The sequence below is a fragment of the Colobus angolensis genome, unplaced genomic scaffold (assembly GCF_000951035.1).
Source record: "Colobus angolensis palliatus isolate OR3802 unplaced genomic scaffold, Cang.pa_1.0 Scaffold58, whole genome shotgun sequence".
Taxonomy (NCBI): domain Eukaryota; kingdom Metazoa; phylum Chordata; class Mammalia; order Primates; family Cercopithecidae; genus Colobus; species Colobus angolensis.
The window spans coordinates 19393-46240 of NW_012119376.1; the positions used below are offsets into that span (position 1 = coordinate 19393).

Here is a 26848-nt window from a genome sequence, read left to right on the forward strand (position 1 = left end):
GGGGGTGGAAAACAAAAACAAAAACAAACAACAGCAACAAAAAAACCACACACAGGCTACAAATCCTAATGAAACTTGTGTCTCTTTTTCCCGGGTGTGTCCTCAGCCTTGGCAAAGTAAGGCAAACCTCTAAATTGATTGAGACTTGTCTATACACTTTTTGGTTTACAGAAAATACTAAAAGGCATAAGGCTATAGCTGCCAACAGTTCTCAGCAAATTTTTAAGTAAAAAATTGAAACATTTTCCCCCTCAAAGTAACAAAACCATGTCTGTGGTACCAGTCATTTTTTTTTTTTTTTAGGTCAGTGTTCTGTGATAGCCACTTTAAGTACACATTAGAGAGAGCAGTGGTGGCCAGATCTATCTAGAGTGACTTTATGTAGCACATAAGATGCCATTAAAAAGCTGTTAGAACACAAAGGATCAAACACATGGTATTTTCGGTATCTGTGGCTTGGGAGCCACCCCCCACCTCCAGACTGACAAACTGCTGTACAGAATCAACTAACATCTAAATGTCAAGTAAGTTTACTTATTTACATGGAGAATAAAGTAGGAGTAAAATCAGTGGTGGATAATCTGCTTACTCTAGGTTGGGATCAGTAAAATAGAGCCAACCAACTCATTAACTCTTACCTGTGGCCTGCTGGGAACATTTGCTGAAAGAGAAAACAAAAGAAATCACTTAATGGCAGTCCCCTTACTTTGTTGGTTCCAACTTTCAGGCACGCAAACGCGTGTAAAGTATCAGTCTACATAGGGTAATAGTAGCCCAGCTGTTAAATGGATGCTAATAGGAAAACCCCACATTTTTTTTCCCCGGCTTAATGCTTCAATGAGGGCTAGTTTTCCTAGTTAGTTTCTCATATCCCACGTGATTTAAGATTTAGTGCATACGCTAAAGCATTTACTGAGCACTTAGTCTTGCAAAAAATCTCATTTCCTATTTAAAACACACTGTGTATTTGGTTTTTGTATCAGAACAGAACATGTTCTACTTACTTTACTGAGTACTAATTCTGACCAAGGGACCACTGGAGGCATAAGTCTTTGGTTTCTGCCTCCCTTGACCCACCCTTGACACACCCTGGACCCTAAGGCCCAGGAAAATGGTGGCCAAGTACTTGTATCAAGGAAAGCACTGGCCTAATCCTCTGTGTCCTTCTGGACACTTGGGATAGTAATAGTGCCTGGGATGGGCCCAGTTAGGAACACTGGAGAAGTTAGAATATGGCATCTAATTCTCCTTTCCACACAGATAGCTCAATTCTTTTTTGGTTCCAGAGCCCATGGCAGTGAAGACGATCTGACGGGCTTTGCAAGGGCAGCCACTAACATCTCTTCTCTAACGCATCTGCTTTTCATCCCCTCTTTTGCTACATGATCATCTCGTTCTCAATGCTGGGAGAAAAAAGAGGAGATCTATCCCCCAATAATGGCAACATCTGTTCCTGGTCAAATAAGAGTTGTCCCTAATCATCTAGCATGCTGCACTCCTTCCATCTCTCACTGTTCTATGCTGAGTGGGAGAAAGGACATCAGTGACCATGTGCTGTGTGCCGGGAGCTATGTGAGAAAAAAAGAGCAGGCATGAAGAGTACCCTTCCTATAACGTCTGGAGGGAAAGTGTGAGCCCCAGTATTTGGGGAAGAAATCAGGCTAAAAGGGGCCTAGTTCTACCAGATCTGTAAGTTACATCCAGGAGAAAAGAGTGGAGCTCCACAGTGTCCAGGGGATAGCTGAGTTGAATTATTATTAAGTACACCATAGGTTTACACACTCTTTTTAAAACAGACAGTTATGCTTCTCTTGCAAGTAACAAATATAACACATAGCCAAACCCTAGACAGAAGTCTAATCCATTTTGCTCCAAACCAATACTTTTAACCTTACAGCCTTTTATCAAATAAAAGGCTATGGGTATTCGCCTGAACAAATCACACAAAAATCTTTTAAAAAGGAAATCACTGCATTGCAGTGGGTTTTTGGTTTTTGATGAGTGCCATTCAAGCTTAATAAGCATAGGCAATTCATAGTAAAAATATGCCTGTGGGTCAAAAATAATTTTGAAAGCATTTGGTGGTCTATCAGCAAAAATTAGTTGGCTTACTGCCAGTATTCTATACATTCAAAGGACATAAGTAAAAAATGGACAGAAAAATTTTATACCAAAAAATAAAAATAGTTACTGCAGTCAGTATGCATATTTGTTAATTGGCAGTACAGTTAAACCCCTTTCCTTATCTCCTTGCCAGGAAGTGACAGAAATGCTTGCTTCTCTGCTCTAAGATTCAACATAAATAATTTAAAAAAGACTTTAAAAGGCCATAATTCAAGGATGTGATCCGGACCAACTGGGATATTAATTCCGACAAAGGAGTTCTAAAGTGTCATGTGCAACAATGTGTAGACACAGTTAAAAAACGGTTATATTAAAGTAGGCAATTCACACAGTTAGGATTTATGAATACAGAGTTTCATTTTAATTCCAAGATTGCCAAGAGTGGAAATTCATTTGGGAGCATGTTAATTTTTAATCCATAAAGGATCAAAAGTCAAGATTAACATGCAGATCAATTCATTGTATGCTGGCGACAAGCATTTTTAAAGTTCTCATTAGTTACAGGGGCTCAAGGGATTGGTTTGGCATTGGGAGGGTGCCAATCCAATTTGTTTAGATAAATTCTCCAAAGGTGGTTGGTAAGCTTTGGGAATCACAAAAGCTTATTAAAATATTTGCTGGCTGAGCAACTTCAAAGGGACAAAAGAACAAATGGATCCTACAAAACCTTCTGAGTACTATCTAGGAATGCTTCAAGGAAACCTTCCCAGTGAGAAAATGTAATCATTCACTCAAGTCAGAAACATGTACTGGGGCCAGATGTGGTGGCTCACGCTTGTAATCCCAGCAGTTTGGGAGGCTGGGGTGGGTGGTTCACTTGAGGCCAGGAGTTTGAGGCCAGCCTGGCCAACATGGTGAAATCCCATCTCTACTAAAAATACAAAAATTACTTGGGCATGGTGGCATGTGCCTGTAGTCCCAGCTACTTGGGGAGGCATGAGAATTGCTTTAGCCTGGGAGGTGGAGGTTACAGAGACCCGAGATCGTGCCATTGAACTCCAGCGTGGGTAACAGAGTGAGACTCTGTCTCAAAAAAAAAAAAAAAAAAAAAAAAAAGAGAAAGAAACATGCACTGGGCACCAAGTCTACCTCCCATGATGATTTCTATTCTGCATCAATTTTTAAAAGGTTTAATAATTATAGGCAGAATATAAAAATATGTATCAATTTTATAAATAAGTCAATTCAGCTTTTATTTTTATGGAAAGCTGTCCCTATCTTGTATATGTTTATAATACCAGAGAAAAAATATGAATAGCAGAACTTTCAGAAGCCAAGAATTAAAACATGGAGATTTCAAAGGATTCTAAAATACACTTGTCATCATTTCATACATGAATGTGCTTGAATTCTTGAAAAGAAGACATGACTAGTAATGTTCATTCAGAAAACTATGACTATTATAAATATTTGTGAATGTGCATAGTTAAGACTATGAGAACACGAAGCCAGCTGCTCCAAACTAATACTTTTAAACCAACAGCTTTTTATCAAATAGAAAGCTATGGGTATTTTACATACAAACATATTTAAAAGGAAATCATTGCATTTCAGTAGGTTTTGAGTTTTTGACAAATGTGATTCAAACTTAATAAACATTAAGGAATCTTAGAGCTCCATAAACCACTCTCTGAACACTGAGAATGACATTGGTGAAGAGGGGACCAATGCAGGGGAGAGGATGAACCTCTGTGATGTGGATCCCATTGAAGGTACTCTGTGTACTCCTCTCAGGAACCAATATCAATGAACAGTTAACAAGATCCCCAACCAATAGGAATTTTATACTTGCCTTTAAAGGGAGGCCATAAAAACAGACACATACATTTACCTCTTACAATTTATTTTTGCTCTAAATTATGATTATTTATTTTTAATAATGTTCTGTTTTAAAGCCACATGGGTCAATCTTTTGTAAAATCTAGATGTCAGAATATACTTTGAGAAAAATTTAAGAGTAAATTCTTTAGGAAATGGAACTTGTAAAAAATCTCACACTTTTAGAGTCAAATTTTTAATATGGAAATTATATATTTTATATTTATTACAAGGTGTATATTGAAACACATTTCCCACCCTGGCTGTCACGGCCAACTGACTTTTATAATTGAAAATGCCCACCATGATATTTAAATAAAAACTTCTAAACATGCTTTGATGTACAGAATTTGTTTTTAACTAATTATTAAGGTTATTTAGGTACAAGCTGAACTAGAAAGTAATTTCCTTTAAGAATTTAATTCCGGCCCATAAAGACTATGAGGAGGTTTTATCTACTTACTAAGTAATATACAACTGAAAATCAAAACCTCTAAATAAACTTGACCTTGAATTATAATTAATAAACAGGTTTTAATCAGTTTGTCTATTACGGTGGTTACAGAGCCTAGAAAATAAGCAACAATCTGGTAGCATGTGAGCATTCACTGACCCTCTTAAGCTTTTGTGAGACTCTACAGAGTCGAAAGTGTGTCTATATGTGTGCACCTGTGTGTGCACATGCATGCATGTGCTTTGTGGGGTAGGGATGTGGGTGTGGAGACTGAAATAGTGTAAATGTGATTCTGCAAATTTTGAGAAGCATTAGAGTAAATCTACAAATAAAAACCTGGGAAACAAAACACTGGCAAAATACAAATAGATATATTCATGTGCTGGTGGAAACCATAATATATCTTTAGGCAAATATTCCTGAAAATTCAGAAAGAAATATATTTTTTATTTACTTTTGTTGTTGTTGTTGTTGCTGTTGTTCTTTTGAGACAGAGTCTCACTCTGTTGCCCAGACTGGAGTGCGGTGGCAGGATCTCAGCTCACTGCAACTTCAGCCTACCGGGTTCAAGCGATTCTCAGGCCTCAGCCTCCCAAGTAGGTGGGACTACAACTACAGGTACGTGCCACCAAGCCTGGCTGATTTTTTTGTTTTTTTTTTTGTATTTTTAGCAGAGATGAGGTTTCACCATGTTAATCAGGCTGGTCTCGAACTCCTGACCTCAAGTGATCCACCTGCCTCGGCCTCCCAAAGTGCTGGGATTACACGCATGAGCCACCGCACCTGGTCCAGAAATATATTTTAAATAGCTGTTTTCACATTCTGCTAATGATGGCATTTTAAAAATTACAAAGTCTTATAAAATAAATAATAATTTTTAAATGAAGTCAATATATATTATTTATCTACACTTCTGATAATTTATAATCTCTTTTTCCTCATTTTGGATGGCTTTTTTTTTTTTGGAGAGGTAGTCTCGCTCTGTCTCCCAGGCTGGAGTGCAGTGGCATGATCTCAGCTCATTGCAACATCCGCGTCCCAGGTTCAAGTGATTCTCCTGCCTCAGCCTCCTGAGTAGCTGGGATTACGGGTGCATGCCACCACGCACATCTAACTTTTGTATTTTTAGTAGTGACGAGGTTTCACCATATTGGTCAGGCTGGTCTCAAACTCCTGATCTTGTGATCCACCAGCCTCGGCCTCTCAAAGTGCTGGGATTACAGGTGTGAGCCACCGTGCCCAGCCTGGGATGGCATTTTCTAAGGAGATGACAGAAAAGGGGAAAATAAGAGGCTATGCTTTACATGAATTCTTATTTTAGTGGCTGCCTTGGATTTAAAATCAGTTTAAGAGTAAATCTCTCTAAAATTACAAATAATGTCTTCGTATCCTTTGAAAGATTATTTAAAATATAATTGTAGCACAGAGTAATTTATATATATGTATATATTTGTATGTGTGTATATATATATTTATTTATATAAACAGTTTACTTGTATGTATATATTCTGTTAGACACACCAGAAGTGTTTGAGGTGAGAGCTCAGCCAAAATTGCAAGGTGGCAAGATGCTGAAGACAAAACATTTGGAAAAAATGAATAAGTAAGAATTATTATATAATTTCCCCTGGAATTTGGTTATTTTCTGGCTCTTTGTTGTTCAGATGGAAATTTCACAGGGTCCTAATCTGTGATGCTTTAAATTGTTTGGCCTTTATACAATGACTATTTTATTCCACGATCAAAGAAACCAGCAGGAATAAAAGGGAAAATCTGAAAATAATCCCTTTCTGCACTAGAGTCTGATGACACTGGAGAACAATGTTTGAAGAAAAGAGAGGAAATTACACTAGAAAGGCTATTTTCATGTCTTGTTTGGCGTGCCACTGAAAGCTTCTCTTTGAACTAAGATGTGTTCCTTATGATAGCTTGTATCGAAGAGGATGATTTCTTCTTAAAACCAGACTTAATTTTTATTTGTCTTCATTTTATCACCCGTCGGGCATACTGAAAAATCTCAAAGGGCAGAACTGTGTTGCAACTGTACTCCCGTGACTTGATAGTATCTAGGTTGAGCTTCATTTTCTTATATAATGTTTGCCTTATTTTCAAATAATATTCAGTCCTGTTTGTAATAAGGTTTTTGCTGTCTTAAGGAAGAAGGCGAAGGGCCGCATGCAGAAAAAGAGAAAGGGAAGGAACACGCGCAGCTGTGGTGTTGCGATCTTTCCTACTCACGGCAGCAAGATGGAAATGTGCTGTGGATCTGCTCCATGACCTCCGTGAGATCCGTGCTGGTATCGTGTGGTGGGGCCAGCAGGTCCTCTCCCGCTGTGACAGCAAATACAGGGAACAACAAAGCTTCTCAAGTTAATGTCTAGCCTTCCACTAAAACCCAAATTCAGGAGGAAATGCTCCCACCAGCCTCTAAATATCAATGTGAACAGAGTTCCCATTGCAAAGGACAATTTTAGGGGAATATACCCAAAACACTTTTGCTTGAGTGTTGGTAATATAATTTTATATAATGAACATGTACTAGATGTTTGTTTGTGTAGAAAGAATCCACACACCAGGGGACTGAAAAATACGAGACTGAAAAACAAGTAATATAGTCTTACTATTTCAGTGTTTGAATGAGAAATCTACTATTTTTGCACCACAGGTATTTTTTCATACAAAAAAAAAATCTACCAATTTCTTTTTCTGTCCTCCTTTCTTTTTGGAGACTTCAGCTTAGGCCAGTTTATCCTGCCATGAAAGTAAAGGCATCTCATGTAAGATACTTTTCACTAGGATGTATTTTCTATTCTATAATCAATAGTCAAAATAATTCTCTTATTTAAAAAATATGAAAATAATCTTAATATTTTAATATATATATTTTTTGAGATGGAGCCTCCCTCTGTCGCCAGGATGGAATGCAGTGGTGCGATCTCGGCTCACTGCAACCTCCGCCTCCGGGTTTAGGTGATTCTCCTGCCTCACCCTCCTGAGTAGCTGGGACTACAGGCGTGCGCCACCACACCCAGCTAATTTTTGTATTTTTAGTAGAGATGGGGTTTCACCATGGCCTCCCAAAGTGCTGGGATTACAGGCGGGAGCTACCGTACCTGGCCAATATTTTAAATTTTTTCTGGTTAATGTACCAAAAGATATCCAACCAACAAATTAACTTGGTTACAATATACAGTTCTCAATAAAATTCTAGAATATTAATTTAATTGATAACAAAATGTCATTGGTGAACACCTAGTTTACTGAGTCCTTCCTAGTATCAGTGACAGGTCCCCATGGTGACCAAGGATAGGCTGCATGGGTCCTCTGCCTCTAATGGGACAGGCAGGATAATGTCTATGTGGACCAGGATGAAGAAAAGTGAATAAATGAGTTTCCAGACGTTGGCAGAGAAAACAATAATGTTTGCTATAGTATTATTAGTTCTGAATATGTACCAATATAAAATTTTGGAGACAGAAAGGGTACTAAAAAAATCATTCACAAAGCAAATAATTTAATTTCTTGTTCATTCTAAAAGGGAAGAGGAGGTTTTTTCATCTTTCACCAAAATTCAATCCACTACTACAGATTATATAAACAAACGTATTATAGCTTATTTGAAAATGTTTGCTTTTTGATATTGTTGAAATGGATTTGCACTTATTTAAGATCGAATACAAAACTCTTTTACTTCCTAAGGCGCCAGTGTGTAAGAATGTTACTTAACAGGAAACACAAACAAATGGCAAAGCAGAAAGCAGACTCAGCAGAGGAGCTGTGTGCTGGGGATACCGACCTGCCTGGTGGAACTGTGCGCCAGAGGCATCCAGATCAAGCGAGTAGCTCAGTGCAGAATGCTGAGGAGAAGCCCACGGTGAAACACCATTGATTCGGGTATCAGATTCAGGCTGGAACCACATTCAGGGGTTAAAGCAGAGAAAAGATTCAAATAATCATAAGTAAAAACATTTCCTTTTTAACTTTCCCGCCCTCATCATGGATAATTAAATCATATAGAGGTCTTTGCCTTCAGATGTTTTCAATACATTTTAGCATCAGCGTGGTGGGGGCTTTGGTCCTTCTCTTTCCGCTTGGACACCCTGAAGAATCCACCTGGTTATGCTGCAAGATTTATTTTTGTCCCTCAATTTTCATTAAACATCATTTTTGTCCCTCAATTTTCATTAAAAGCATGAAATATGCTTTTAATGTTAAGTGAATTCATAAGCATATTTCACTCATATTTTAAACATCAGCACTGGGTTTCTAATACAGTAAATTTATCCAGTTTCAAAATCAGCTTATATTTCAAGGCAATATTGAAGAGTGGTTAGCAGCATGATTATGGATTCAGATTGCCTGGATTCTAATTCCCACTCTGCCACTCAGAAGCTGTGTAATCCTGGGAAAACTATACCTTAAGTTCTTTACTTGTAAAATGGGGAGGGTAATAATAGTGCCGTGTTATAGGGTTTTGTGAGGGGAGTGAAGAACGACTATTTCTTAAATGGTTAGAAGAGCCTGACACCTAATAAATACTTCGTAAAGGCACTCACACAAATCTTCGATACAGTGATGGATATGCTGACAAGTATATGGTCAAATTAGAAAGTGTGAGCCACCATATAGGGAATGCAGATGTTACAATTTTTTCATGCAGATTTTTCCATTAAATCCATATTAGTTGAAGCCTGGTAGTTCTGTCAGTTTTTACTATCAGAGTTGAATTTTCCATCTACTTCTGGCATTCATCATGCTAAATTGTTTAGAAGAGATAAGAGCTCTGTAGTCTTGGATATAGAGAGCCATTTGGATATCAGCTATCTCTAAAAGCATTACTGTGCGATTCTCAAGGCACATGAGCCATTAGGCAGCACAGTCTAATGGGATGGAGGGAGTAGGGGAAGGCAAGAGTGAACAGAAAAGCCTTTTGCTCTCCTGTGAGCATTAACCAGCCATGGCAAATAAAGGTTTTGAGCACAGCTTCCTTCTGCAGCGATTCCATCTATGCACTAAGTTGTTAACACTAACACTTCATATTCTAAACAAGAGATTGCAAGAGAAAATCCATCCCTTACACAGCACCATTCGGATACTTCAAGTTCATGGAAAGAAAAATGTAACTTTTTCAATGTATGTGGCTGGCACTAAGTAAGACTCAAACATCCTGGAGGGCTTCAAGAAACCCACATCTTGGGTCACTCTTGGGAAACTCTTACTTTCCAAATATGTGAGATTGGGAGGCCCCGAAGTAAGCCTTCCACTGAACGGCCTCACCCAAATTCTGAAACACTGAGAGACATAGAGAAAAGTGTATGGTCAAATTATAAAGAGTGATCCATGTGTAGGTAAGGCAGAAATGACACTGTTTTGAATTATCCTGATAAGTTAAAAAGACTGAGAACAACTGTGAAAAGGTAGTTTTCTAAAATTTGAGAGAATCACTGGAGAGAAAGGTGTTCCTGCTTTGAGTCAATAAATCATTCCTGGAGAAAGGCACTCACTCCTATGATACCGCTTAGGAGCTCCACATAGCACAGGCTAGAGAGAAAGACAAAAGATGACATGCATGTTGATGTCAGGGATTCTTCAAGAGAGAGGAGCTCTTGGCCCCTGTGCTGGGACTCTACAGTCTCTGCACCTGCTGCAAAAGTCTCTTCACTAGTTCTGAGACATCACTCCTATTCCTGACTACTATGTGCCATTAAGCACTTAAATCCCTGCAGTGTGCTGTGTCTTTATATATGAAAGTATCTTGCTGTGATCTCTAACTAGATGGCAGGCACCAGAAAGGCAGAAACTGTATTGATGCTTCTTTTATATCCCAAAGAACAGTGTTTTTCAAAACTGAATGCAATAACCCATTGATGAGTTATAGAATCAATTTAGTAGGTTCTGAGCAGCATTAAGAAAGAAAAATAGAAGGAAGAAAGGGAGGAAGGAAGAAAGGGAAAACAGAAAATAACAGCTGGCATTTCTCTATAAAGTCAAGTATTATTTTGTATTCTCCATACATGTATGTATTCATCATAATGTAAATTGTATTTCTTATCGTTCAGAAAGCTTGCAAGCAACTCCCATAAAACATGGTCCAGTGTTAGGAAACAATAGTAGCAAATTAATAACCATCTTTTACTCAATTTCTTGAAAATAGAAAACAATGACTCTTGGAGTCAGCAGTCTTGTCTCACTGGAAGGAAGCTTTAATGATGATTTCAGGTCTCTTGCTGTTCCTTAATACAGAGGCTTCCCAGGTATAATTTAGGAAGATATATGTCATAGGATATTTTCTCTCAAACAGTTCAGAGCTGAGGCAGACTTCATTGTTAAACAAGACTGGGAAATTCCATTGTAAGCTGGGCAAACACATTTTTGTGTGCTAGTGAGGATGTATATGCTTACGTGTAAAAGGAAATTTCTAAGCCAGTCTAAATTAACTACGGAGGTAAGAAACTGAAAGTGGACTTGTCTGCCTCTCCTGACACCTGGACCACGTCCCAGCAGTGCACAGTTGGCCTGGGGAGGTGTGACACTGAATTCTACACACTTACCTGCTCCAGCAGCTGTCGGAGGCGGTGGAGCTGAGACTCCAGCTGTTTATTGTGATCTTCTAAAATCTGCATCCTAGCTTCCAGTCTACCTTTGTGCTGCCTGAGGAGTTTTGCTTCTGCTATAAGTTCTGAATCCTCAGATGTGTGATGGGGAGATACAATCAACTCTGGCGGTGAACCAACAGGGAGCCCCCTTCGGAGGTGCTGGTCCTTCAGCTGCTCATACTCCATCTGTAGATTTCTAATACAGAAAAAGGGAGAGACAGAATTACTATTATGTGCATTATCTTCTCTCCAAAATTGTCTGTTAAGTTCAAATTTAGCTCATGCTAGTTCCTCTTATATAAAACCGTGTATTACTAGTAGGATGAGCATGCATGAATAAAATTGTAGTTTTAAGCAAGTGTCCCAGCAGACATCATCACTGAACCCCCAAATGCTGCTGTATTGCAGCCAGCATCCCATTTTGTTAATGTCCTCTAAAATTTTCACTCCATGGAGATTTCTTAGACAATAGTCTTGGAAAGAGAAGAAATGGGGGTTACAGTGAAATTCATATGAAAGAAAGGATGACATATTTCCTTCTCCCAGGCCTAGCACACCTTTGTTCTTCCTCTAGGTCAGCAATGATCCTCTCCAGTTCTCCACGTTCTTCCCTCTCTACTGACTTCAGGATCTGAGCTGGGCTCTGCGGCTGGCTCATCGGGGACTCTCCTCCAAGTGTCTGGCAATACTGCTGGATGAGGGCGTGCTCGTCTTCCCTAGCAAGACAAAGGAAACAGACCCAGAGGCTCACATCTGGATGGTGATGTTTTTGGACATAAAGGAAGCAGAAATAATGATGGACAGGATAGTGGCTGGGACGAGTTTGTCTTGGAGCTCAGTGTCTCCATGACCTCCCTTTTAAAACTCTAGGAAGAAGTTCATCTAGCAGAGCATGTATATTATACGAGCCAACATTTCAGGCTTTCCTTTCATCTAAAAGCTCTATCTCACAAACTTCAGAAGGGATATCTTAGCATGAAAAACAAAAATAAGGAACAACATTTAGTGTAAAAGGTACTGTAGACAAAATCAATTACTCCATGCCTAAAGAGTTGATTGAAAGACTACTGAATTAAGAATCATCTGACTTCACTGTCTTCAGAATTTGGTTGAAAGTAATTTTGAAATGATTTGTAACCCATATCATGGGGTTTATAATCCTTCTGTTCTTTTATTTAAATAGCTCAGAACAAATCATAATTATAGATATTTGTAACATCTCTACAGATACTTTATATTATTAGCAGGTCATTTTTAGGGTTGATCACTCTGCATTAGAATAAGAAACTACATTTAATACATGCAGGTTGTCCCACTTATCTACTTGTCTAATGAACTAGACATAGAGTAACGTGGTTGAATTAGTAATTGACATAAGTGAATGTCTAACAAAGTTGATATATTTATGGCAAGAAAATGCTTTCTGGCAGACTCGGAATTTCTTCTCTTCTTTTAACAAGAGAGATCCAGTGAGATCTTATAAATGTGCAAATACCAGATCTCTTGGCTAATGCTAGCAGGGCAGATGGCACCTGATCTGTTTTGATGGCTTTTGGTAAACAAATCCTGGAATTGATGGCTTTACAGAATAGGGCAGCAGGAAAACCTCATGTCAGTTACGTAGGTATCAGAGTATCAAATGGAGCTATCTCACGACTGAAGCAGCCCCTTCCTGTGTAAGCCACGGGGGTTGCAAACGTCCCTTAGAGACTTCTTCTGTTACTCTGGAGTCAGACAGCATCCTAATGCAGCCAAAAGGAACCTGGTGTGGTGCTAGCAGTCCCGGGCCTCCCTCATCTTCACCAGAGCCTTGAGATTACCTGTGCCCTTGAGCTGATGAGTAACACCTGATGCTGGGGAAGACCTCTGGTACTTGTAATTCTGATTTGAAAATTCATCTCGGTGTTACTGCAGTTTACTTTAACAAAGAAGGGACTTGAAAGTGTATCAGAAAGTTGGTGAATTCCTAGAAAAGATTTGTCCTAAGCATTGAGATCAGAGAGATAGATGAAGCAAATGAGAAAATTGAGTATTTTGGTATTATGCTTGTCAAACAGCCAGAGCAAAAGTTCAGATGTGTCACTTGTTGATTTATTTTGCTTTCTTCATCAATAAAGCCCCTCTTTTTCTCTCCCTCTAGGAATATATAAATATAGATATATATGTATGTGAGTACATACATATTTAAATAAAGGTCATATACTTTGGTTAAGACCACAATATAATAAGAAGTACCTAACCTGACCTTCTTGCTTTTATCAAATAAATTTTAAAAGAGGATGGGGTGGGACCCTTACAGCACAATTAGAAACTGGAAGTAAGGAACACCAGTGGGTTAGGGATTGAAGTAAGCTGCGGCATCATCCTTTGATTCCCTTTCCTGGGAAAACACAGCGTCCCTGCGAAACGAATGAAGGAACCTCGAGAAGAACCGCATGCTTGTTCCTGGGTTTAGAAGGATGAGAAGAAGAGAGTATGGGTACTGCACCACTGCAGAGAGCAGCATTTGAAAGCAATCCAAAAGTTCTTCAGTTGCTCAGGTATCTAAATCAAACAGAAATCTGGCAGGGAGATATGGGTCTGTGTATGTGTATATTTTCCTCATAGGAAGTAAATGGCCAACACCCTAAACCTAGCTGTTATCCGGGGCAGAAGTAAGCTGTGAGACTTAACGGCTCAACACCACTGGGACACCAATGAGCTGCGGTGAATTATATAATGCAAAGTCAGTGATGCCTGGAGGCACCTCACCAAGTTCATGTGAAGAGAGAGGTGATAAAAGGTGACAAAAGAACAGCTCTAACATATGGATAGGACAAATGGACAAAGCATAAAGATATCGTAGATAAAAAATAAAACAGCAAATAAGAGTTCAGTAGAACATCTTGTAAATATTTCTCAGTTCTCAGGATGAAAAAGATCTGAGTATAGAAACTAAAAAGACAGAGTACCCCAAAATAATAACGACAAAAGAAGCACCTTCACATATATCCCTGGAAAATGTCTGTATTTTAAAGAGAAAATATCACAAGCAATCTGCCAGAAATCAAAATAAAACAGTAAATCATGTTCAAAGGTGGAAAAAGGTTTAGCCTCCTATTTTCCATAATATTAAATGTCCAAAGACAATGGAGCAATATCTACGGTCCTAATCTACCCACTCACATGACTCGGCAGGTCATTCATGTGTACAGGCAAAGCACTTTGTACACATGGTAAATGAAAGAAAGAATGAGCAAGGATAATTCAAAATGGAACTAAAGTAGATAGTAATCTCAGGCATTACAATAAAAAAGAGGTAAACTAATTTTAATATTAGGTTAAAAAAAAAATTAGTTGGCTGCACACAGTGGCTCACGCCTGTAATCCCAGCACTTTGGGAGGCTAAGGTGGGCAGATCACTTGAGGTCAGGAGTTCGAGACCAGCCTGACCAACATGGTGAAACCCCATCTCTACTAAAAATACAAAAATTAGCTGGGCTTGGTGGCGGGCGCCTATAATCCCAGCTACTCGGGAGGCTGAGGCAGGAGAATCTCTTCAACCTGGGAGGCTGAGCTTGCAGTAAGCTGAGATTGCGCCACTGCACTCCAGCCTGGGCGACAGAGTGAGACTCCATCTCAAAAACAAAAACAAAACAAAACAAAACAAACAAAAAATTAGTTCTATGATATCTATCAATAACATACCTAAAAGAAAATAATAAAAATGGAAAGAAAACATTTAAAATAAGAACTAATATAAGGACAACAAGAATTAAAAGAAAACTTGGGTCCCCTAAGCTACCTGGCTGACCTTGTGGCCATGATTTGACTACAGATCCTGGCATAGAATTCCTCCAAGATCACAAGCCACCATTATGCCCTCAGAACATTTACTACAGCACCTGACCTTGTGGATTAACTTCAGTGCTTACTATTCATACCAAGTAAATTTTTGTTTTAAAGATTTGGAGACTGACTATCCATAGTGAAACCAGCCAAAATTAGATTTGAGATGTATTTCTGTTGTCAACATTCATACAGATTCACCTCTCTGGGTAAGCTGATAAAATTTAACATATTATTATAATTATTATCCCCACTATCATTGCATTCTTTCGTTATGGTATCTGGAAGAGAGTTAAGGCAGTTTTCACAAAAATAAGAATTTGACAATCATTTATATAAAACATACAATTTTAGTCTTGTTTTTCACAGATTATTAGGTCTAAAAGTTGAATATAAAAATAAACACATTCTAGTTCTTAATTACAAATAGTAAAAACCAAGAACAAACTCTTTAAATGCAGATAGAACATGAGGTACTAGATTAGGGATATTAAACATCAATCGTATATCTTGTGCTAAAATAGAAAATGTTGCAAAAATAATAGGTTTGCACCAACGAAATACCATTAGATAGAATATAATTATACTACAGTTAAGTCACACATAGTACACACGATCTAGTTTACAAAATTAGTACATATCAGATGACAAAAACCCATGATTCATTCAATGAGCTTTTGAAAGTAGACAAGACATAAACAAAAATAATAATTTTCTTTCTTTTAAGGATTGTTCTGTTCTAGGTTTCAGATCTGCAAACTGCAATGCCTGTGTAAACCACAGCCCGCCTCCCCATTCTGTCTTTCCAGTGTCACCCAAGGGCAGATGGCAGATGGCAGATGAAGCAAGACATCCTGATAGTTATGGCCCAAGGAATTGTCATCCTTGAGTTCCCTCTTCTGAGATTCCCCAGAACCGTCATCAGTCCTATCTTGTCCTGAGATGTCGTTGCTCAATTTTTCCTTCAAAAATAGGTAGTATTCTTAACATCAATTTCCTTTTAAATTGTCCAGAGTCAATCGAACATACTCATATATCTAATTGTAATAGATATATGGGTGATCATGGACATGCCATATATCTAATTGTAATAGATATATGAGTGATCATGGACTGTCATTTATCTTTCTAGATGTCAGATTCCTTGTTTATAAAATAGGACTCATAATAATGCCCATTCTAGGGTTCATAGGAGATTATTTGTCTCCTCACATCATCTAGCACCTTGAGGTCACCTGCATTCTCCATTTTCAAAGTCAACACTATGGCACCTGCGGATCTCTCTCTGACCTCCGCCTCCATTGCCACGTCTCCTTCTCTGCCTCTGGCTCTCCTTCCTACCCTTTATGAGGACCCTCAGGATTACATTGGGGCCACCTGGATTATCCAGGATGATTTCCCTATTTCAAGGTCCTTAATTAAAAACCCGTGGCAAGGTCCCTTTTGCCATGTAAAGTAATATATTCACAGGCTTCAAGGATTAGGATGTGGACATCTTTGGGGGGGGGCATCATTCTGTTTACCACAAATGTCCTCATCATGTTCTTCTGATAGGACTTCTTATCTATTTCCTTTTTAGCCTATAAGATTCATGGAGACAATATCTGTATATACAGACCTATTGCAGTATTGGGTGCATGGTGGTCATGAGCTGATAAATGTTTAACAGGTTCTCCAAGAGGAAAAGGCCTTGATTTGTGGCATTTGCAACTTCTGTGATTTAAATACTTTGATCATGGCCAATTTCAAGTTCATGACTTCACTGACTCTGGAACTGGGAAAATATACATATTTGCATACCACCTGATAGAGATAATGAATCAGGGGTATTCAATCTTTTGGCTTCCATGGACCACATTGGAAGAGGAAGAATTGTCTTGGGCCACATATTATGTACACTAATACTAATGACAGCCGAAGAACTAAAAACAAAAAACAAAAAGCAAATCGCAAAACAATCTTATAATGTTTTCAGAAAGTTTACGAATTTGTGTTGGGCTGCATTCAAAGCCATCCTGGGCCACATGTGGCCTGTGGGTTGCGGGATGGACAAGTTTATAATAAATAATCCCAAGGGCATAGATATTAGTGAAATGAAGTAAAATCATTAGGGTGTGCTGAGTTTTGAGAGTTACTTTTGTTTTTGTTTTAATCTAATTTATGTAATTGTAACTACATATACATGTACATAAATTATTTTTAAAAAGGCTCTGTTTAACAAACAGCTTACAAACATCCTGAAAATGTAACAATCAGCTCTCATGATTGGCTCCAGCATACCATTACATGGTAGGTATATATTAATAACAACTATCTGTTGGATGGGTGAATGAGTTAATATACCTAATGACAGTATATTAAAATGTATTTGACTGTTAATCTTCTGACTTTTTTTCTTTTCTTTTTTAAAAAAGTTAATCTTTTCTGAAACAGCGCTAAATTTGAAAATAGTATTTGAGCATTACCTTTATTGTGTTCACAGGGCGTGACAAAACATTTTAAAGAAGTAAGATTTTGTTCTGAGTTATTATCTTTTATTTCCTTTAATGCTTTGGCTATGGTCAGCCTTGAGGAAATTTGTTGATGTAGGAGAGATTCAAGACACTTAACTACTTTACATGAAATGTACACTAGTAGGTTAAATATGAAACAAACATGAATACACTATTATTTTGATTTGGGAATTGTTCCACACTCAAGTACATGAATGATAATGTATAAATCTCTACCACATTATGGTCAAGTATTAAGATGCAATCTTTGAAATTTGAAATTGAAAAACCTCCTGATAACTTTTATTTATATGCATAATAATAAATAAAACAATGTTTAGAAAATATGGAAAGAGAACATTCTATATTTGAGCACTTAAAGTATTTTAAACTCGCATTCTCCATAGTTTTTTTTTTTAGTGAAAACACCCAACTACTATGTTTGACAACTTTTCTGTCTATTTTAAACCTTCCCATCAGATCCAAACCACAATAAAGCTTTGTAAGTCACATAAGCTTGACAGTATTAAGTCTTTTAGATATTATTCAGAATTAAAAATGTGAATTTCAGGGCACACACAAAAAATGAAAAGTTCAAAGTAAGATGACACATAATAGTGGGATAATCAGTGATAAAATATTTGCTGAGAAAGTTCCACAACCAAGTGGAATATACACATATGGGAAAATCAGAAATAAAATAATTGGCTAGAAAGCTTTTTAGTATATAATACCTTTTTAGTATTCTAAAGTCAATGAGGCTTTTCTTAGTTGCTAATAAAATAAAACATTGGCAAAGGAGTTAACAGTTTTCAATGAAGGGTAGGAGTATATATCTAAGCACGTGTGGGTCAGAGTTGCTAAATGCAGATATTATGGAAAAAAATGTTAGCTAGTGGAAGGAAGAGGATTTCACAGAAAGGGCAAACATTCTGTCAAATTACCTTTGCTAAATTCATAAGAAATATAAGACAAATGGAATGAATATATATACCTGTTATTCTAAATAAAACAATCTGATTTTCCTGGGGTATATGAGTTGACAAATGTAAGAGTTTTTTCATTAACTTATATGAAACAAAGTAAATAAACATATTGAGTTTACACTATCATGGCTTGAAAGCATAAAATCTATGCAGAAATTGTTGGGACCACACTTAATAATTTTGATTGGGGTCAAGATTCAGAGCCACGTCAGTGAAGATTGTTTCTGACAGCCATAGTACAAGAACCAGCCTTCCCAGGCAGCACTGATTTCGTGATTTACTTACACACTTCCTGTGGTGGAGCTGCTGTCAGTGAGAAAAGACCCATTGGTCCTTTCCATCTGTGCCAGTCTGAAAAATAAAAATAAGGAGATTAGACAATGTGGCCATATAGGACACGGTCAATTGGATGTACATCCTTAATCATTTTTAAATTGTCAAAATTCTGACAAAACATAGAAAGATCCAAATCTCCTAACACAATTGTAAAACTAAAACATTTCAGGTTGAGCTACCTTTCAATAACCACTGCCTTAATGCCTGTAGGCCTTTATCTTATGCTATGATGTAAATCTCCTAACTGACCTAATCTTCTTATTGAGCTCCCAGACCTAGGCTCTCCTTAACCCTCTAGTTGGTCTACATCGAAGTGAGGGTGACATTCTCAAACAAAAAAAATGATGTTCCTCTCATAATAAACACTCTCCATGACTTCCTTTTAACTAAGGACATGATCCAACTCCTTAGTGGCTGGGTTTTTCATTATCAGACCTCAACTTTGTCTCTCCACTTTCTGACATATTTCCCTTTCCCCCACCTGCAGTTCAGTAAACAAACCATGCTCTTTCCCAGCTCAATGCTTTTGAGTATATTATTCCATCAGCCCAAGACTTTCCCCTAGAAATTCTAGTTGGTCTAGACCCAGTTCAAATGTTACCAATTTTATGATGCTTGAATTAACCTTTCTAGGCATAGCTAGTTACTAGAACCACAGACACCTAGTATATACCACTTTTCTGAAAGTTTGTGCACACCCTCAAGACCAGCCTACATATGATATTATTTAGAGACTCTAAAATAAACCCCATCCTAAAGCATTACCATAAATTTAATTATATATTATAATTCATATGTGCACTATCTCCTGAGAATACCTGCAATCCCACTTTCATTCACTGAAACTAGGTTACAGTATCTAAATCCTGTTTGTACAGTGTTTGGATTCTCATTAGCTGGAGAATCACATCCTATTTAGGTTTACTTTTCACAGAATACATAGCAGGTGTTTGGTAAAGTACAAATTGTATCATGAAAATACGAGAGCCCAAATTCCAAATATACTGGAATCATAACTCCTGCAAAACTGCATTCCTTAAATCAAGGTATATTAATGATATTAGATTAATTAGAAATAGACACATTCTGGGTGGCAGTGCAGTGGAGGGCTCTGATCAAAGTTTCTTACCGTGTGGCGTATTGTTCTATTCTTGAATGGGTGTCATCATGAAACAGTTGAGGAGATTGTGAGGGGCTTTAAAGGAAAAAAACAAAGCAACAATTTTATGCCCAAGTATTGATAGATGTTACGATTAGAAATGTTAGGTTACTTAAGTAATGAATTTGCCATGCAAACAAACCGCTAGGATTGTTACCCAGAACACAGAAGTATTATTTTAGACCAAGAGTTGAGTAAGACCCCCATGCTAATACCACTGATCAGAACACCTCTCCTGCACATGGGCTCTGAATACTCACTCATAGTGCTCTGGCCACATACTGATGAGTGTGATAGGACTGCAAAGAGGGGAGAGGGAGACAAAAGTCACAGAACAAACACTTTAGAGCAATTTAAGACAAAAGCACTGGGGGTGTGGGGAGATTCTCAATTATCTTCTGCTCATATATGTGGTTGCCCTGAGAGCCACCATGGGGAAATCAAAAGTAACAGTGTATTCTAGAGGAGTCACTGTGTATTCAAGAGTCTGCAGGGGCCTTTTCACAGATATTACAGGATATTTGTTACAGGATAGCAAACACATCTTTAAACAGTTGTACTGGGGAAAAAACCAGAATGCTCGAAAATAACTCAAAATTATAGAATAATTGTAAAGATAACATTCTATATTATACCAAGGGGGGATGCAATCATATTTTTGTTTTTCCTAGAGAAGAAACTTGGTTAGAAAGATGAAGTTAAAAATGACACACTACATTATATGTTGACGGCAGAGGTACAATAAAATTAGATTTTTCTGTTCTTCATCTAATTTTAAATGTAAACATTCAAACCCAGATGTACCCAAAGTACCTCAACCTCACAGATCCCTTGAACAAACATGCAACCTAGATACCACCCCTAGACCCCACCAAAAATGTCACATCATAAATAACACTGAAGGCAACTTCCTGAGATCATGATACATTTTCTTCAAAAAAATGTTTTTTAGAAGTTTAAACTATGAATTGATAAAAGAAAATTTGTTCTGCTTGACTCAGGGGCTTGTGTCTGGAGCCAGATCATTCGGTGTCACTCTTAATGCTGGGGATGTCGCATACTGCCTAGGAATTCCCAAGTCTCCATGAAATACTTTCGAAAACAACTGATCCTAATTAAAAGCTAGTTCCAACCCTAGCGTTCTGAGGAGGAAGGACAGTAAATGAATGCAGAAAATGTAAAGTACAATGGAAATTATCTATTTAATTAAAGTCTGCAAAAGCTAATAGTGATTGAAACAAAATTATTCCAAAACTTCTTGATTCTCCTATTTCTATTATACACACCTACTTAGGAAAAGAAAGTAGGTATGTATAATGCCTACTTTTCTCTTCATCTCCTATAGTGAAGTGCAGGTTGATGCTGCACAGGAAAGACTTTTGAACGTTATCTTATTGGGATGAAAAACTAAGACTCTTGAGATCTATTTTCAGTACCAGGCATTTATCCACACTGTTTGTCAGAATATCTATACTTTCAGTAAACTTAATTTATATATGTGCAAAATAGATACAATAACAATAAAACAACACAGTATTAGTCAATACTGCTTCCATGTCCCTGCTCTTCATTAACCCTGAAATATGTTAAATGTCGGGTGAATGATAGGCTGTATACTTCTAAAAACAGTAGCTGCTAAAGAGATTATTTCTAAAATTCAAATGTAGCAAAACACATGCCATGAACTTCAAATAGAAGAAAAGTATATATATTTTTTCATCTTAATCAACCTTGGAAAAGCTCTGTCAAATTGTTTGACTGGTTCTTGTGAACTTAATCCAGTTAGCACAAAAGTGATCCATGACCTAAGATGAGAATAGCCAGGGTAGAGAGCTGAACTGAAGGGTTTCTCAAGTTTTGTTATATATTTGAAAATTTTCTAAAAAAAGAAATAAAGATAAAAAAAACCCTTGGGCTTCACTGACTTCAGAGAATTTTGATTTGTAGAATAAAAGATTAAACGATAAGCTTTTTCATTTGATTTTGAAAGGGGAAAAGAAGAAACTGCATAGAGAGAACCTATCATTAAAAGGGCTTGGAAATAAGACCAATGTGTGTGTTAGCCCACGCTTCAGAATGCAGCCTATCTCTGCTCTCCAGCATGGGGGCTGAACAAGTGATTTTCTCTTTTTTTTTTTTTTTTTTTTTTTTTTTTTTTTTGAGACGGAGTCTCGCTCTGTCGCCCGGGCTGGAGTGCAGTGGCCGGACCTCAGCTCACTGCAAGCTCTGCCTCCCGGGTTTACGCCATTCTCCTGCCTCAGCCTCCCAAGTAGCTGGGACTACAGGCGCCCGCCACCTCACCCGGCTATTTTTTTGTATTTTTTAGTAGAGACGGGGTTTCACCGTGTTAGCCAGGATGGTCTCGATCTCCTGACCTCGTGATCCGCCCGTCTCGGCCTCCCAAAGTGCTGGGATTACAGGCTTGAGCCACCGCGCCCGGCCAACAAGTGATTTTCTCAATCACACACTGATATTCCAGAAATCAGACTCTACTACAGATATTTAGATATTATACGAAATGTAACCCAGGCCAGGCTCGGTGGCTTGTGCCTGTAATCCTAGCACTTTGGGAAGCTGAGGCAAGAGGATCACTTAGTATCACGTAAAATGCAACCCAAGCCAGGCTCGGGGGCTTATACCTATAATCTCAGCACTTTGGGAGGCTGAGGTGGGAGGATTGCTTGAGCCCAGGTGTCTGAGGCCAGCCTTGGTAACAAAATGAGACCCCATCTCCACAAAAAATAAACACATTAGCTGTGCGTGGCGTCATGATGCCTATAGTCCCAGCTTCTCGGGAGGATGAAAATTTTATCCAGAAGTTTAATCTACAAACTGATACAAGAAAACTTGTTCTGCTTGACTCACAGCCTTGTGTCTGGACACAGATCATTCAGTGTCAATCTTCATGCTGGGGGGACATCCCCACAACTTCACACACTGCCTAGGAATTCCCAATCTTAATGCTGGGGGGACACCCCCACAACTTCACACACTGCCTAGGAATTCCCAAGGAGGAACGCTTGAGTCTGGGAGGTCGAGGCTGCAATGAGATAGTGAGCTGTGATTGTGCCACTGGGAAACAAAACTGGACCCCGTTTCAAACAAAACAAAACAAACAAACAAAAATATATATATACACACACACACACACACAATTATATTAATATATATACACACATATATACATTTGTATATATATAAACATATGTGTATGTACGTGTATGTGTATATATATATATAAATGGTTTTATATATAAAACTCAGACTTTGAAGAACTTAGTGACCCTTTTAGTGCCTTAAATTGTCAGTAGACTCTTCTTTGTTCTTTGTCTTCTGTCTTCTTCAATCCATTTGCCCCAGAGCAGGGTAAGTGGGATCCCTGCTGCTTTTACTTAAAGAACCCCTGTGACTCCCCATTGCTCTTCGAATAAACTCCAAACACCTTGGCATGGCTTAGAAGGCTCTTCATTATATAGTTCCATTTTCTCTCTCCACTGCCATTTCTTGCCACTGTTGCTAGTTTTCCACCCCGGTTTCTGAAATTATCTTGCCTCCAAGCTTTTGAAAATGCTTCCTTAGACCAGAAACTCTCCCTCGCCAGCTCCCACACCAAACACACAACCCTTAGCCCTATTAATCTTTCAGGTCTCAACTTAGCTGTCATACTTCCTCCCAGTCAGGTGTTAACTACAACCATAGTGAAACTTACATTGTATTTGGTTCTTGCTACAGCAAAGGCTTAAAAAAAAAAATCTTTAAACTTATTTACTCCCCTTTAACCAATACCAGGGAGAGGTGTCTATTTTACTTTTTTTAATCTTTAGGGAAATCACTCTATCTCTTTAGCCAATAATAATTCTCACAACTCTTGAATTACTTTTGTTACTATTTTAGCTTGTTCCTCAGGTTTATTTTCAATGGAGTATTCTTTAATCAAACTCTACTCATTTATTGATTTATTTTCTGAAAAATTTTGCATAGTTATAAAATTAACTGAATAAACCTTAGCAGACTTGTTTACGCCCTTTTAGTAATAACTCATTTTCCCCATAAATCCCCTCCTCCATGTATGCATGTGTAATTACTGGGCAGAGGATAAAATGTTACATTTTGCAAGGATGAAAAAGAAAGAAGCGAAAGAAAATTCTAATTAGCTTCATAAATAACTTTAACACATTTGCCACTTTACTGGTTTTTCTCCAATGTTCTCCTCCCCCAAATAGGAGAATAAACAAAATCAAACTTTTTTATTACCCACTCACATAAATTGTGACACCAGAAGATTAAGCGGCCCTGTACTAGAAAGGGCTCAGCTGAAAAGTGAACTATATCAAATCCCGAGAGCTTGGTCTAGGATTAAAAAAAGAAAACCTGCCCACTACATCCAGTAGTTCATAAATCTTTCCAATAAGGATCTTGGGGCATCTGATGCAAGCTCACACTCCTTCCTTTTTCCTCTTGTTTCCTCTCACTAAAAATGCTCATAAATTCATTTTCAGTTGAATGAATTGAGGTGAGTCATTTTTAGAATTATACCCCGAAATCACAGTACAAAATTATTTGGCATGCTTTTCTGTTAATTTTTACCTAATAGAGTCACTCAGAATAGGATGACTGATGCCAGTGATTATTTTGACATTGAAAGGCAAATTAAAAATGTTTTAAAGGAGTATAAAATACGCATCTATCTGCATGATTCCTGTGAAGGGTGTAGGTATTTGGGATGCAAAATGCCAACGGTTTAGCAAAAGATTAAAAGGCACATCATTTAGTTCAAACCTATCAAATTATCCCGTAAATTAAAGCACCAAGTAATAATTTTGTGCCTCAGAATTATCCATTCCAAAGATTAACTGGACGGGAGACAAAAAAGGTGCAATTTTGTCTTCATCCTAAGGCGTCAGCATAGTTAAAACATGTATTAGATACTAAGACAAATAAGAATCTATTATCACACAGGCTTTTGAAGGAAAGGATAAAAGCATACCCACAAATCAAAAAGAGGACCAAAAGTCTACTGTTCCTGAATGTATTCGAATAGCTCTCTTTAAATTGAAATTGCTTTATTAAAATCTTTTCGAGGGGCCGGGCGCGGTGGCTCATGCCTGTAATCCCAGCACTTTGGGAGGCCAAGACCAGCGGATCACGAGGTCAGGGGATCGAGACCATCCTGGCTAACACGGTGAAACTCCATCTCTACTAAAAATACAAAAAAACTAGCCGGGCGTGGTGGCGGGCGCCTATAGTCCCAGCTACTCAGGAGGCTGAGGCAGGAGAATGGTGTGAATCCGGGAGGCGGAGCTTGCAGTGAGCCGAGATTGCGCCACTGCACTCCAGCCTGGGCGACAAAGTGAGACTCTGTCGCAAAAAAAAAAAAAAAAACTTTTCTAAATTATACTATGCAAAGGAATGTTTAGAAAGACATAGATCTTAATTGTACACAGTTTGATATCAAGTGGAAAGAATATATCTTAAGTGTACACAGTTTGTTACCAAGCAGAGTAATCATAAAGTTGAAATTTTTTCTTACATTTTGTATGTGTATGTGTTATACATGGACCTATCTAAATATGCATTTGCATTGTATTTCTTTATGTATACACACACATGACATTACCTATAGAGGAAAAAAGGTATCTCTTATGCTTTGGCTGCGGTCTTTCTTCCATTTCTTAGCCATTCCACAAATAAAAGAGATAAACCAGCACATAAGTTTACCAAAGTTTGAGGTCTACAGGGATTTTAAAAAAATCGATTTTTGTCTGCAGACCAAATAGTGTATTCTTCTATTTTGACATGTTTGAGACATTGACTATCACAATGCACTATAAACTATTACTATTCCCTGATTTTCTCTCACGTACAAAATAAAATGAACTATGAATTTGAAGGTTAAAGTTTCATGTCACAAAAATTACACTTTACATTTTGTATACTTCTTACTACAATTTTCTCTATTTTTGGTAAAGTAGAAAACTTCACACTTTTGAGTTTCTCTTTTCTAGTCATCTGAGACCCTGTCTTTCTCTGACTGGAACTTCATTATGCTATACAACTAGGCACTCTGTTGATGATTAGTAATAAAAGTTCATTTTCCCCAAGATTCAACCACAAGAAAATGGCCTTAGCAGGAATATTTATGCTGACATATCAAAAAGCAATTCAAAGATTTAAAATCTATTTTGATCTTAACACATACTTGTTTAGTGCCTTAAATTTACTTCTTTGCATTTTTTTCTGGGTTATTGAAAATGTTTTTTTCTTTTCATTTCAGGCCATAAATTCTTATTCCCTTTGCTTTATAATCCCATAGTAATTTCACCATCTTGAAGCTTTCATCTATGCTAACCAACTCAAATTACACACTTTGAAGACATTTTTTCTATTTTATGTAATATATGAAGCTATCTCAGTTTGCTGTCTTCCTTTTCAATAAAAAATAGATTAGAAACATACTGTGATATTTTAGAATTTTAGCATAAATATCTGAATCAACAGATTATTATTAATAAATTTATATTAAAGACATGCAAAAAGAGTATAAAACATACTATGAAAAATAGTAAAATACCTACTATAAGGGGAATAAAAGGAAAATAAATAAATAAATAAAAGAATGAGAGACTATATAATGCCACAATTTAAGTATTTTTAAAAAGAGATGACCAACAAAAAAGATGACACCAGTGTGTATTAAGTTTGACATATTAATATATATTTTTAAAGCTTAAGGACACGTACAAGGTTAAAATTGAAATTTTTTTCTATTTTATGTAATATATGAAGCTATCTCAGTTTGCTGCTTCATTTTCAATAAACACAATGTGATATTTTAGAATTTTAGCATAAATATCTGAATCAACAGATTAAGTATTATTAACAAATTGATATTAAAGAGATGCAAAAGGAGTATAAAACATACTATGAGAAATAGTAAAACACACCCCATAAGGGGAAAAAAAGGAAAATAAAAGAATGAAAGACTACATAATGCCACAATTTAGATATTTTTAAAAAGAAAAAGAGACGATCAACAAAAGAGATGCCCAGTGTGT

General features: G+C 37.4%; 1 protein-coding gene across 1 annotated transcript in view; it reads right to left on the reverse strand.

The window, feature by feature from the left end:
* The window catches only part of UTRN (utrophin), a 608259-nt gene that overhangs the window by 5979 nt on the left and 575432 nt on the right, over window positions 1-26848 (reverse strand). The window contains exons 67-74 of the mRNA XM_011962010.1: window positions 20054-20092; window positions 19764-19829; window positions 18584-18649; window positions 11550-11708; window positions 10948-11188; window positions 8193-8304; window positions 6635-6727; window positions 639-661 (exon numbers count right to left, since the gene is read on the reverse strand). Of these exons, the coding sequence (XP_011817400.1) occupies window positions 639-661; window positions 6635-6727; window positions 8193-8304; window positions 10948-11188; window positions 11550-11708; window positions 18584-18649; window positions 19764-19829; window positions 20054-20092 (799 nt within the window). The remainder of the gene's footprint in view (window positions 1-638; window positions 662-6634; window positions 6728-8192; window positions 8305-10947; window positions 11189-11549; window positions 11709-18583; window positions 18650-19763; window positions 19830-20053; window positions 20093-26848) is intronic.